Here is a 14,379-nt window from a genome sequence, read left to right as displayed (position 1 = left end):
ATACTCGAGCGTCCTTGAGCTCGATCTACTAATTTCTATCAAATACGTGAAACCAATTCGAGTCACACTTCAGTTTCGAATATATGATTTAATTCGAACCATAAAAAAGAATGATCCATTATAGACAATTAGGCTTATGTTTGTAAACAGTCTTTGGCTACACGCTAATGGAATGTACATTGAATAATTTCTACGAATCGATGGGTCCTCTGGTGTGTTTTTTTTACATTGCTTCAGTAGGCGTTTGGATTGTCTTGAAGATACATCCCGACTTGGTTGTTCAGATTCTTCTGAAACTCCTTCACGTTCAGCTCTGATTGCTGAAAAATGAAAAAATCGAAAGAGTAATCGGGTTACTTAACACTTTTGAAGATTACAATGTCGTCTTACGTTTAATGCATCTTTCCATTCGATGTTGAACAATCTAACAAGACCCAGAACGTTTCTTCTAATTAGTTTCTGCAGTCCGTTTCTGGTTAAAACAAAGTTTGCTTGGGTGGTAGTCTCCGGCGAGGTCGTCGACGTTTCCGTTGCATTGCCAGTCGCGTTTCCGGTTATGTTAGCTGAGCCAACAGCCGTCAAAGCACTTGTCATCGAAGCTTGTGTAACCGAGTCTGGTGCAATATTGTTGTTGATGATGTCGCTGATCTGTTTGATCGCTGACCTCGTGTCATTGATGGTCTACAATGAATTGGAGATCTATAGTTCTTTTGAATTTGAATTAAATTTTGATTTTGGTTATCTTACTTCGAACGTGACCCTAGCTAAAGTCCAAAAGAAACCTGGCTTATGCTTTCGAACCTCCCTGACAACCCTCTTCGATTCTTCAGGAATGATTTTGTCTTCGATCCCATTCGTATCGAGATCTTTCTCACTCGAATCTTCGGACAATAATTTATCAAGTATTTTCAATTTCTCTATAATCTCTTTCTCTTTCAAACTGCTCTCTGCATCCTCTTCTTCAAAATTCACCTCCTTCGATTCCTCTTGTTTTTGATTATTTGGTACAAAATCATGGTAATTGTAATATCGTTTTTGTTGTAGGTACTTCGTTTCAGGTACTCTTTCAGGATAGTTTGCTAAGCCTGGAAGGCTTTGATATTGAGTTAATTCTAAGGTAGGTGGTCTTCGCTCGTACTGTGTTACGTGCGATGGAGATCCATGAGTAATTGGAGATTCATATCGCTGAGGAACTACTTGCACGTGATGCATTCGATGCAATTGATGATCCACCGGGTTGTAGGTTGCATAATTCATCCAGTATGGCGGCTGGGGGTCACTGTAAAGAGGGTGGACGTAGCACAACAGCGATATGCCGGTCAGGAACAAATTAATCGACGACACTTGCATCTGTAATCAAATGCTCCGAATTAATCATAGAATTTGGATATTATTTATTGCCATTATTAAACTTTCGCATAAAATTTTAATAGTACAATATAATCCACGTGCTACAGTAGAAACAGTCATATGTAGCAAGACATAATTTAATGAGAATTATGAAGAGAATGATGAATTATGAAGAATATGATCATTTAATTTTTTAATTCACTATTTTGTCTTATTAGTAATGCTATAAAAATACTTGCTGCGGGTAGAATTTGCCGGGTAAGAATAGCTGCAGAAACTCGATCCACTAGCTCGACCATAATGAAGGAAGGAAATCGACGAACTAATAGAATCACGGTTAGCAGAAGGCGTTGGCCATTTTCTCGTGAAATAAGCAGTTAAACACACACGGTGTTCGCGTCATTCTCATCACGTAACCCACTCGAGTCCTCCGCCAGGAAAATCGGAAAAGAACGCGATTAAAAGCGATTCGTATTCGACCCGCGACTAAATTCGATTTAAAACATACCTCTGCCGATTAGCCAATCATCGACTCGCGGAAAATTCTACACCGACACAAACCTAAATCACGTGTGTGCATAACAGTAACGCGAGAAACAGAAATTTCCGAAACACTGTTCAATCGTACACCATCGTCGCGCTTTCACTGTTTCCACTTTCCAGTACTCGGGAAAAATGATCGATTAAACCGATTCGCGTACGTACGTTCGAGTTACACTGTAGTCGATCAAACTGGCGATTCGATTAAACGTGAGCGAGACATCGAGCCAGATGGACGACTGTCCAGTACCGATCGAAATTCAGTCTGTGGAGGGTCCCTGGCCCAGTGGTTGGTCTCCTGCTCCATTTTCATCGGTACATACGTGACCTCGATGAAACGCGTGCAACGAATTCACTATCGACGATATTTCGGGACTTTCGAAACAATCGGCCGACGATTTTCGTCATCGTTTCGCTGTAAATGGGACTGTAATATCGTAGTGAGAAATGTTTCTTTACGTGGTTCGAAGTTTTAACGGATTCGGTGCTACAGTGGAAACTTTGTTACACGGCGATTATTTTTTATGGGTTACAAATGTAACCTACTATTACACTGTGAACCAGCAAACGTTGCATTCGACTGAATTCGAACACGAGGCCATCCACTTTTTCACTATTCCATAAACGATCGTTTTTTCTTTACCTGACACTTAGCTCGATTCGTCCGTTCGTTTCTACCCTCTACGATATAGCGATCGAATGTTTAGGCATTGCTGAAATGAATTATGTAATCGATGGCCATCGCGTAATCGAAGTGAAATCATAGCGGCTGGTTGAGTCGAAAAATTAATATGCGTGGTAATAACCGTGGGATTGTTTCGGATAACGCTTATAAAATAACACGGATGCACTGATAATTTGTAATAAAATGACTCACAAGTTAACATGTCCATTTTCCCTCACCGGGTTACAGTGAGGGCTTGTGTAAACTCCTGGACCAACAACTGAAACTTTTTACGGAAGTTCCGTGAATCAGGCTGGAATTTCTGTTGATTACGTGATCGCGTGAAAGGAATCAATGAAACGATTCATGGAAATCCCTTAAAGTTTCATCTTCAAACTCTATGCAACTTCAATTATGAACTTGTACATATTCGCACACACGATTAATTTTTAAACGATGACACGCAAACGATTAAGGAAATTTATTGAAAAGATCGTGTGGTAAACTTGCGGTTCGGTAGACGCTTAACGTTTGAAACAGACCCACGTGGTTCATATGGTCGCCTGAACCATCTTTCACTTTCACTGTCTACAATCACGCGTCCACGTGTTTCCTCGAACGTAAATCGATCAATTTCAGCCTTTCATCTTCTAGATTACTTCATTTCAATTGCACATCATCCTTGCCATCAGAGATTAACGCGAGTGCAATTTTCTTGCAATTCTCCTAATGTATTAAGTTCCTGCGTATTTTATAAATTGCAACGTCCAATGATTTACAGAAGATAGTATGTGATAATATGTATTATTAAAATTTTCTTTTTCTCTTGAAAAAAAAAAGTGTACAGTCATTTAAGCACGTACACACGACTATGTGTAGGTGTTACGCAACACGGTCGTCTACCTGTTGTGTGACAGTGATTCTCATTGCGTGAGAAATCGTCAAAAATTAGGAACTAGTTAACCTTGGAATTAGAAAATAATCGACCCCGGCCGGTGCCGAACTATTTTTCTAGTTATCAGAGTCATTAGTATCAATTATTCCGATATAAATCGCTTCAACGCCTATGCTGGCACCATCATTCACTCTTTATTACCATAAAACCTCAGTTATTCTTTATTCAATGAGAAGGGTATAAATATCGTGGCGACGTAAATGAGCCTTCAGCAGAACTGGAAACAAGATCGATGAATCACGAAGAATAAAATGCGATCGTACATCAAAGACTCATTTGCAATTATAAAAAATTTGAAGTACACTCCACATTCGTTACAATAAAACTGTAGTTAAAAATATTTTTCAAATTTCAAAACAAATGAAAGTCACTGGTGGACGAAAAAGTGTCCGAATTCTTCAAATTCGATCTTTGAGTATATTGACCTCGGAAGAGTAAGATTATGAAAATTCAGATGAGTGCCTATCTGATCAGACATGGCTGTATCTATTGTGGCCGTCAACGTGTTAACACGATTTATTTGGAAAATATGAAAAAATTGTATATTTTGTTATTAGTGAGCGTCATTCTTTAGTTATTAAATAACAGCGGCCATTCATTTCTCATACGAATGGTGTAAACGATTAGATTTCACTATCGTTATTTACATTCGATTTTCTCCATTTACAAACACCTATTAGCATAGTTTTCCAATTCTTTCGTTAGTACAATTTCCATGAAAAAACTGTTCATCGTAAACAACCGATACTCGCGATAAAATTAGTAAATTTACCGAGTACACGATATCATATAAACGGTACTGTTTTCTTTCAATGACAACTGTTTCACTTTCTACTCACTTTTATTTGCTCTGCACACACAATTGTTGCTCAATCCTCGCCGTCTTTGTTCCGCTAATTCTTATGCAATTCCTTGTTATCTTCTCGCATGCAGTTGATTCCTCCACCTATAATAAACAATTTATGAAAATCTTCAATCCCGAATTACAAAATTCACTGTTGCACCGAATGTCTCTTGCAACGTCTCGAAAGGACTATGAGACAGGAACTGAAGAATTAGATCGACACGAATGCAAAAAACAACAAGAAAGAAAAATAATCACGTCCGAGAAAAATGGTAGATCCGTTTCTCTGGCGATCAGTTGCATTGATCTTGCTTCGCGTTTCGTGATCTCTGCAAATATATATATTTCTAGAAAAATTTGACTATTATATCAAGTTTCACCTGTGCGACATTTCGGCAATGGGTTGTATAATAGAGCGTAGTCGAATCGGTTTTTACGTAACAGCTCCGTAATGAGTTATGAAATGGCCATTGAGGATACTTCGACCTCCGAAGAAATCTAGGAATTCGGAGATTTAGTGAGAAAAGAAAAAGTACCGAAAGGAATGGAAAATGTTGGTCATTTTCATTTACAAAGTATACAGAAAGGATTATAAAAAAAGAAGTAGTCCATGATGGAGCAGTAACATTCAAGGGTTAAAATTTCAAAGTGCCTGTACAAAATAAAAAAGGTAGAATAACGTTTTAAATATTAACTTATTCGCCAACTTACCTCAATAATAAATTGAAAGTTGGAGACGTCGTTTGTTTGACGAACACTTTTCCCAGCTTCCGGATGTGCCAGAGATCCTCTTAACGACAGCGGCGCGTAAGAACAAATGCATCTTGCTGGACGGCGAAGCCGACACTAACGAGATGAGACTTCCCGCCTCCCGATGTCTAGAATCAGTCACGAAGGTCGTTTACGTTTTTACGAAAGATCTGACCACGTCCAAGGAAAGAATTTACGAAATTCCACCAACGGACCCTCGTTCCCTCACCGCCATTCTTCGGATGGTTGAATCACTCGTCGACGAAACTTCCATGCAGGATACGCGGTTCGCCGAATAAAATGTACATCCTTATTGCGCGGAAAATTGGGTGACCTCGAACAAATCTGGTTTATGTAAATATATAGCCTTCGAGTTGGTAAACAGGATGCAGAAAATATGGAATGGAATAATTTCCAAAAAATGAAGGAATATCATTTATTGATTTATGGATTTTTCGAGACTGAGCATTAACCCTTTGGATAATTTATTTTCTTCAATTCTTATTCTCTACTATTAACTAGCTTACAAAGGTGAAAATAGGTGAAGTAGCGCCTGATAGATTGCTAACTCGTTAGCTTCCATGAATAGTCAGTGGCAATTATACAGGCGATTTTCCCAGCGATCCTTTAGAAAATTGCTAATGATAAGCCATAGAAATGATAATTGATCCTGGTGTAGTCAGAGGTTTGTAATGGTTACAAAGGCAAACACTTTGAACCGTGGCCACAAAAAACATAGAAACTGGAACGTGTCTTACATGATGATTATTTATCGTTCGTCCAGCTTATTGATGCCGCTGAATGTTTAGAATCAGGTCAAGTGTTGCATCTTTCCATATAACCTCCACTTGCGCGTGTACTCGTTTTGAATAATGCAGATTTAAGCTTAATTATAAGACAGGTATTAAGAATAGTCACTGCTCCTTTTAATTTTTACATAATTTATTTATTCCCATATTATAATGAGTAGAAATTTTTATGAGGATGAATTACATTATTGGCAAATCGCATTCTTACATTTTAATTAAAAAATATATATTATATAAAGGATCCTCAGACATTCAATAATATTGATCACCTGAGAGCCCCTAAAGATAAATTAGCCTTTCGGTATTCGTTTTATAATACCCAACACGAAAAGAAAAGTATTCTGCACTGCTTCAAAAGCAACTGATACAACAAGTTAACACTCGAAATGCAAACGTCAGGAATCGTTATCCAAACAACCAATTACTTGCTCTATCTCATAGATTTACCTGGTTCGCTTATCTAGAAAGTATCTCGCAGGTGCAAAATGCGATTTCTCACCGGAAGGCAAACTAAAGCGACAAAATACCATAGTTGAAAGAAAAAGAGAAGTGATCGAACGATTCTGATTTGATGAAAACATTTACACGTTTATTCGATCAGGAACGCGTTTAATTAACTGTAAATTGTGGCACGTGCTCGTAAAAGTTCGCTGCACGTATCTTGAGCGTCTATTCATGCAGAGAATAATAATCGTCTATTATCTAAAATATCATACAGTGTTGTACTTCTTCGATAGCTGCATTCTTGCGAACGTTTAACTTTATGGCAACTCTATAGAAAATTGACAAACTATTTATGGAAGTTGATTTGATTATCTTTCGTTCGATGATACTAATCATCTTGGACTTGATTAATTAAACTATGGAAGAAGAAAGAAACTTTAGAAAATTCGAAAAGTTAGATTAGAAGGATGTGTCAACGCATGCCAGACTAATTATGTATATTTCTACTGACTAACTTAATTTTTCAATTAAAGCTTTCCTTTCTCCTGTCAACTACATTCGAAATCTAATTGTACAAAACACTATTAACAAAGTTTCCTAAATTCTCGCGCTATTCTTACAAACTATATTCACAGATCTCTACAGTCGTCTATTTAACACTCCGTTTCGAGAGGAAGTCGACGAATAGAGTCCTTGTTGAATCCCTGAAGCGATCATTGAGCTATGTATCTCGAATCTTCGATCTTCTTTAATGATAATCATGATGATTATGATGATTGTCCGATGGCAGTCCTTTAATAGCAAATGCTCCGCGGAAGAAGGGCTTGAACACTTCTAAGACTGTCTGTGTTCTACGGGCTGAGTTCTGAAAAGTGTTAAGAAAAATCAATCTTCAATAACAGAAATCATTTGAATATTGTATATAATGTTTCGCTCCTGATGATTAATATGCGTGGAAACTAGTTGAGATTTTGCAACAAAATCGAGTGAAAGGTAACACGTTTATAGCAATTAATTAAACGGTTACGTAAAAAAATAGTATGCAAAAAACCAAGTCTCTGGACCACGTTCCAGGTCGTTTAAACGAATTTTTGAATTTCGTTTGAAACTTACAAGTATCACGCTACTGAGGATTTTGCTGACATTAGTAAGTAGGGTGAAACCAGTGCCGAACACAGGCGCCGGTACGTCCAACGACACTTTCATCCTATTGAACTCGGGAATGTCCTCGGTGGTGGTTGAAATTTCCTGGACACACAATCAAAAAAAACACACAACCAATGAAGCTTTCCGCATAACCTCTCGACAGTTATCGACCTAGTGAAAGAGAGAGAACAGAATCGATTTCTTCCTTTCGATTCGAGATCAATCGAAAGACACGTTTCTCTACCTATTTATAGCGCATTGATCCAGCGAATACAGGATCTACCTATCGACGCAGTTTAATCGACTTGTGCTAGATAACTGCGATCGTTTCGATATCTCTACATACATAAAGATCGAGCCGATAAACGGGTTGCAGTCAATTTATTCCTCGCTGCTTTGTTCAATATAATCATTAATATTAAAATGATGGAAAAACAGACGCTTATTGATCTACTTTGAAATTATGCTCATTGAAAATGCTATAAAATATCAATGAATATTCCTGAACATTTAGAGCACCACGGTCTACCCTGAAGGTAAGCCTCAGGGCAATGAACTTTTGATCTTCTTTTTCTCCCTTTCACATTTTTTATGTTAAATAGGTCGTTTTCTTAGACTAGCAACGATATCGATTAACAAATTTCATACGACACTGCCCCGGGGGCGAATTGTCGAAGAAACCCACCGTACGTATTCGAAGAGGGACAAGGAATATAAGGTGAAAGGACGTCGACGTTCGCAAAAGACTGGAGTACTCGACTCGTAGACAAAGAACGTGAACGTGACAGTTTATTTAACATCAATATCATCATCAATATCACCATGGTCAACATCATTATTGTTTATCGTAGTGACTGTACTGAGAACGGTTAAGAGGTATATTCTATTTACATGATTCGCACAGCATCGAGACGCCTGGAGATGAAAGTGGATCTCGTTTAGCTATGCTACTCCTAAAACATTATTTACAGCTCGCAACCGGGACATCTCGGTGATGGGCGTTAGACCGGAAGTGTCGAGAGACGGTGTCTCTAATGTGTCTTTGTAAACATAGATTACTGTGTCGGGGAGGACTTGTTCACAGAACGGAGAGATCCTTTATCGGCTGTGCTAAAAAGAAAAATCCATGTCGTACAGTTCTGTCGTTGCTTCAGTTGGCTACATCGCGTGTCCATCTGCTTTCTTTTTTTAAATTTTAATTTGGCTTTTGTTTGTTTTAGTTGCGTCAATGATCCTCTGTCAAGCTTGTGATGCTGCTCGATTGCCCCTTAGGACGTGCCCAAAGTCCAAGGTCCAACGTCCTTGCTTCGCACCCCGTCCGATTTTTCTCTCTTTTTTTTTTAAGCATAATACGCCCTTTCCGTGTGCGGTGGGTCGTAATCGTACTGTTTATGCACAACAGTCATTTTAATCAACGAGTTCGACCGAAGCGCACGCTCGGATGATGCTCCCGAAGAGCATCCTCTAAGCGCGCCGTTTGAAACGAAAGGAACGAAAGCTTGCTAAAAGGCGTTTTAAAAGCGAATAGCTGTCTATCAGAGGATACGATCCGTCAGGGTCGATGAAAGATTAGCAAGCTGTTATATAGAAACTCGACGATTAGCGATTCCCTAGCGAGGTTAAACTGGAACGCATTGATCATTCTGTTAACTTTAGCATAAATGAGACCTGCATACCACATGCAACACTGTTATTAACATTCATAGAAATAAACGAGAGCATCGAAAGTCTTCGGTTGCCACAGAATCGTTGCTGTTTAACACTTTCATTTCAACATCGGACAGGAAACAAGCTGAAGTAGAGCACAGAAATCGAAAGAGTAGTTACATTGTTAATCGAACCAAACAGCTTTCCATTCACGATGAACATCCATTGGAAATTATATGCTAGACACAGCAGCCATATAGAAGATGAAAGAGAAACATAAAATAGATAAAGAAAGTAAAGAGACAATTATTTTGTTCCTACCCCTGCGCCTAGATTCGCGAATGATCCATGATTAACTCCCTCGTGCGCATTCGAGGAATCGTGACCGGCACCACCACGGTTCTGACTCAACGATGACAGGCTGCTGAGGTGCGTACTTAAAATGTTTCCCAGGATTGATGCGGTGCCTGATCCTCCGATACCACCTATATTTCGTATAAATTAATGATCTCTTGAAAATTAACACGTTTTAAGATCAACGATATTCGTAAATTCGTCCTCTTACCATCGTGTTCGTGGTGATTGTCGTGGTCATTATGGTCGTTCTGTTTCCCAGCAGATAAGCCACCAGCGATTGAGCTGAGAGGAGCCAATTTTGAAGCGAAAGCTCCAGCCAGACCGCCTTTAGCGCTGGTGATGAAAGTCGAAGCGCTGTTTATCACTGGACCGATACTTCCGCTTGCCGCTTTGATCTTTGCCGCCACCAATTCACTGATAAACTTGCTGGTGGCCGAGTGTTTCGCATCGATTCCGTAGGCTGCATTCTTCACCTTGTTCGCTTCGTCCAAGGCAGACAAAGCTTTGGTTTTCGAGTCGAGGAACGAATCCAGCTTCTGAAACAGAATTTTAATATCAGCTAAAATGTTGATAGCGTAGATAGTTAATTTATAAAGAAGATGTTCGAAAAGTATTGTCTTACGCCAAAGACGAAGTTTATAATTCCATTTGATACTCCTAGCTTCACGACACCGATCTTCCTCTTGTCTCTGTCCGACCTGTCGCCGTCTGCCGCTTGATCATCATCAGTCTCCACCAGGTACACCTAATCGAACGCATACGAACTTGTTTCAACGTGTTTTCCTGTAGGAAATTCGCGATGAAAACCACTTTCCCCAACCGTGATCGAGTTAAGCGCAACGAGACGGACGATCGAATTAAGTAACCGGCGAAAGGAGAGAAAGGTGAGTATATTATTATCCTTTTGAATAGTAAAACGCTAGCCAGTGAAACTTTGGGATTTCAATGGTATACGTTTTAAGTGGTCATTATCACTTTAGTCGTTAGATCTAATGTTCACGGTACCTTGGTATTACGGATGATTTGATTTACCCTGTAAATTCCTCACTGACGTTGAAGGATTATTACTTTCCTGTTGCGATATCTCATAATCACACTCAACATTGCTTCAGGCTTCCAGGTGCAAGCCACATCCTGGAGAAAGAGTTCAGCATTGTTGCTTCCTGAGAATATGGTTCACATCCAGAAGCCTCAATGTTAAGTGTGACAAATGGTACCTGAAAGTCTTAAGACTATTATTCCAATTGTTTAAACATTTTTGCGTGTGTATCATGCTAATTTCAAGTAGAACACTTGGTGAACATTCAATTATTATTGTAAGGGTTAATCACTTAGATTGATACAATAGAGATAGCCATTTTAGAATGGCACATGCAACAATTAACGTGTTGATTGACAGTAGAAGAGGACACGCGTGGTAAGACACATTCAAACTTAACTTACGACGGAATCTGTGAGAAAAAATTATTCCTTTTAATAGAGAATTAAAGGCGGTTTCGTTGCGTATACACGTTCGACCACGTGTCCGCGACAGAATTTTAGTTACGCGCGTGTCCGGCTTAAGTCAACCACTTTCACTCTTTGCTCCTTCCTCCGTCTCGCGATTCTCTCTTTTTCGTTTTTCACTGACTGTTTCTTCGCTATATATCCTTTTCCCGCGTTCCTCGAACAAAGGAGGATCGAAACGCGATCTGGAATTTTCGTTTCGTCACGAAGTTAGCAAAACTTCGAAATAGACGCTTTCACTTTACGAGTCCCATTTCGATACCGATAACGCCCACTATTTTCTGTGTGCTGCGTAACGATCATCCCCACCATCGTGTCAGTTTCTTAAATTCATTGATTTACTCTCTGTGTCACCGGTGACCGGCACCGCGAATTTAATGCGACGACCGCCACGGTGGAAATGGACATGTGTGGTAAGACAAGTAACTGGGCCTTCGATTAATTAAAAGTTGAATTGAAAATCCACTTGTAACAGTCAACGTATCAAAAGTGTATATCGAAGGATAAATTTTAATTCCCGTTTCGAGACTTTTAGCAATTTCCTGACCACTCGTTGACACAAAAACTCCGTCGTCTGGAGGAACGTACGAAGCATACTTTCTCTGATCGATCGATCTTCACGGAGACGTTATTGAATCTCTTACCTCGTTCAAAGGACTGAGATCCTCCGATTCCGCTTCCCTCTTTACGACTGGACCGGAAGCTGCGTACGCGACCAACAACGTCAGACCGAATAGGACGTAGGATATCCTCATGTTGTCTTCTTCTTTGCCTCGGTTTATTTATCCTAGTGAAAATAACGAATAGTAAGTGAAACACTATCAAACCGGATACTCGAGTGACACTCGAAAGCCGAGTCGAAATGTCAAGTGAAAGGACCTGTTCTAACAAGATTTCGTCAAGTATTCAAATATAAAGTGTCACCAAGCGTGACGATCAGAAATATGCTGCAAAAGTACTTGAAAAAATCAATCGTGCCAAGTGTCAAAAACGAAATCAATAAGCAGTGAAATAATTTTTCGAAAATTCCGAACGACAGGTGGCACATGGCAGCGTCGAAGTCAGCACGTGGTTAAATTATATAAAAGAATAAAAAAAGGGAAAAACAAGAAGCGTGTTGTGTGATCAACTTACGATAAGAGAGTGCGTGTGGCAGCGCGAGTGCGTGAGCTGAGATGTGTACCTGACGGAGCTCGAAGCTCGTTTGAGGACCACGGTGAAGGAGATGCCGATGTCTTAGCAAGCCGAAGGGGAACGAAGCCGAGCATGTGTGCCCCTTCGAGAATCGAGAATCGAGCTTCGAGAATCGCACGCCTTTGCCTACCAGGTGGGAGGCAGGTTCGATTTGCTCCGCGAATCCCATGCAACCTCGTTCTCTCGGCTCTCGAAATAGCCAGATCTGTCCCGCGAATGCCGCGACGGGGATCCGGGACTTTACGCAACGCTCGCTTTGGGGAAGATACTCGGCAACGGGGATGAAGTTTCAAAATTCAGTTTTTTCCAGATCGGGGATCGGTGTGTCGTGATTGGCTCGAATTTGAAAAGTGGGAAGGGTTTAAAAAAAAGTGCGTAGAAATAGAAATTGTGTAATAGAAATAGTGAAAGAAAAATATTATTCGAGATTTTATAATTGTGATTTTATAAATGTACGTTCGTGTGCTGTGGAATTGGCTGAAATTTTAATTATCTTTCATTAAGTGTTTTATTTTATATAAGGGACGTAATTTCATTATGGCACATCATATCCTCTTCCCATTAACCATATTCGTTAAATTATACAACTGGCGAGGAAAGGCAAGAACACCCACTTATATAATTAAACATTTATACGCAAGTCGATGCGTTCGTCAATCCCGTTTCAGCGAGCGCCTGTTCCAGAAATGGTCAGAACAATGTATATCGCTACTGCTTCGATTATCAATGTTGCCATTACGATCGGGTTAATTGTAATTTCATTTTCTACGACCGGCGCACTGTCGCTTTCTCGCTACGTTATCTCATACGACGTCGAAGCATCGTAATGTCGATTATGCAACGTCCAGTTTCTCCAAATTGGAGCATTCGCCTTTCTCGTTTTACATATTATACTCGAGCGTCTAGTCGGGACGTGACAGAACTCCGCGATCTTATTACTTCAATTATAACAACAGGCCACATTACGTGTCAGGAGAATTACTATTATTATAATTAATGCTTTGACGCAGGAAACACGTTTCCTGGAATTTTTGACAATTTCATTATATTTGAGAATTTCAGTTTACGTACGTTTTCTCGTTTCAAAGCATAGTTTTATGGGCACAGAAATTGCTGTTTAGATGGTCTTTCTAATTCTTCAACTTTTATACTTGTTATTTGAAGATAATAGATGAAGTCATTTAGCTGGTAATTACAGTTGTTCGCTGGCGATCGTGGAACAATTGGTACTTTCACCTTGACCATAATCTTGAAGATACTCGTAGACAGATGTATTCAAATTCTTATACCCTATGCTGATAATCTACAGCAATTACATTCTACGGTCTACATACATTTTAATGAAATTCACGAATCATTCTAAATCAGAAAAATTAATTTCACCTCTTTTGTAACAGACTGCGTACTTTCAATAATTTTGAAAGGCGCGTCCAATTATCCAACTAAAAATTCACTTTCTGATTAATTGACGTTATCGTGAAATTCGAAAGTGCGATTCGAAATGCGGCCCACGGACTTGCCGATAGAAATGATCAAGGACGCGTTTCCCTAGTTGGTTCTCCCAATGCACCTGAATCGACGCTTGCGTCGGCTAAGTAGAGCGTCGTCGCATTCGATGACCGATACGTGCTCGAATTATTTTATTCGATATTTAATTTTCCCTCAAAACATTGCGAAACATGGAGAACGCCATGGAGAAGGGGTTCGATGGGACCCGCTTTTATAATGGTACGTGGAAGTAGTCGAACCTTAGTATTCTAAGGTGAAAAGATGAGCATACCGCTTCATTGAAACAATATCGTCCACCAGCTCGTGTTTTAGCTTCCAAGGTGATCCTCGGCCGACGAATTTCATGGAAGACACGGTCAGCGGAGAAAATACGAGAGAATTATATTAATTATAGAGCAAGCAAGCTCTGAATTTTAGGGAAACTTGCGTAATTGCGCTCATTCTGTAATTGTTACTTATTAATACTCATCACGTATCGAAGTGGACTCACTGGAAACAGTTACGAAAGCATCAGCTTCACGGTCGAGAATAAAAGAGCGTTCGTTTTTAATCGTCAATTAAAATAAATTTCATTAAGTTCGCGGAGGGAGCAAGATAACAATTATTCATAGTAATTATCCGCAGAGATAGAATGAAATAAGCACAGCAATTAACGAAATATTGG

At 39.5% G+C, this 14,379-nt stretch overlaps 2 protein-coding genes across 3 annotated transcripts; both read right to left on the bottom strand.

Annotated features, from left to right (window-relative positions):
- Positions 1-68: 68 nt before the first annotated feature.
- Positions 69-5,180, bottom strand: LOC114881999. Of its 2 annotated transcripts, XM_029198887.2 has the most exons (5): positions 5,065-5,180; positions 4,349-4,455; positions 748-1,350; positions 391-681; positions 69-320 (listed from the first exon to the last, which is right to left on the bottom strand). In XM_029198887.2, exons 3-5 carry the CDS (start codon positions 1,348-1,350, stop codon positions 234-236), a joined length of 981 nt encoding a protein of 326 aa, XP_029054720.1. In that variant the 5' UTR covers positions 4,349-4,455; positions 5,065-5,180; the 3' UTR covers positions 69-233. The 2 variants fall into 2 exon arrangements, with proteins under 2 accessions (XP_029054720.1, XP_046143250.1); XM_046287294.1 differs by lacking the exons at positions 4,349-4,455; positions 5,065-5,180 and adding an exon at positions 1,590-2,482.
- Positions 5,181-6,027: 847 nt separating this feature from the next.
- Positions 6,028-12,215, bottom strand: LOC114881822. Its single transcript, XM_029198701.2, has 7 exons — positions 12,147-12,215; positions 11,657-11,799; positions 10,129-10,251; positions 9,715-10,042; positions 9,471-9,634; positions 7,470-7,604; positions 6,028-7,221 (listed from the first exon to the last, which is right to left on the bottom strand). The coding sequence occupies exons 2-7, from the start codon at positions 11,765-11,767 to the stop codon at positions 7,105-7,107; spliced, it is 978 nt and encodes a 325-aa protein (XP_029054534.1). The 5' UTR covers positions 11,768-11,799; positions 12,147-12,215; the 3' UTR covers positions 6,028-7,104.
- Positions 12,216-14,379: the final 2,164 nt, after the last annotated feature.

This window comes from Osmia bicornis, chromosome 1 (assembly GCF_907164935.1).
Source record: "Osmia bicornis bicornis chromosome 1, iOsmBic2.1, whole genome shotgun sequence".
NCBI classification, from domain to species: domain Eukaryota; kingdom Metazoa; phylum Arthropoda; class Insecta; order Hymenoptera; family Megachilidae; genus Osmia; species Osmia bicornis.
Note: the sequence above shows the minus strand (reverse complement) of the source record. Positions and strands in the feature narration are given on the sequence as shown.

Bases quoted from the DNA above. Each gene is read 5' to 3' on its own strand.
- LOC114881999 (XM_046287294.1), bottom strand. From the start codon at position 1,649: ATGGTCGAGCTAGTGGATCGAGTTTCTGCAGCTATTCTTACCCGGCAA. The intron at 682-747 runs GTAAGATAACCA...AATTCATTGTAG, and splicing joins TAGCTAGGGTCACGTTCGAA to ACCATCAATGACACGAGGTC. The intron at 321-390 runs GTAAGACGACAT...TTCATTTTTCAG, and splicing joins AATGGAAAGATGCATTAAAC to CAATCAGAGCTGAACGTGAA.
- LOC114881822 (XM_029198701.2), bottom strand. From the start codon at position 11,767: ATGAGGATATCCTACGTCCTATTCGGTCTGACGTTGTTGGTCGCGTAC. The intron at 10,252-11,656 runs GTAAGAGATTCA...GCGTTCGATTAG, and splicing joins ATCTCAGTCCTTTGAACGAG to GTGTACCTGGTGGAGACTGA. The intron at 9,635-9,714 runs GTAAGAGGACGA...TACGAAATATAG, and splicing joins CAATCACCACGAACACGATG to GTGGTATCGGAGGATCAGGC.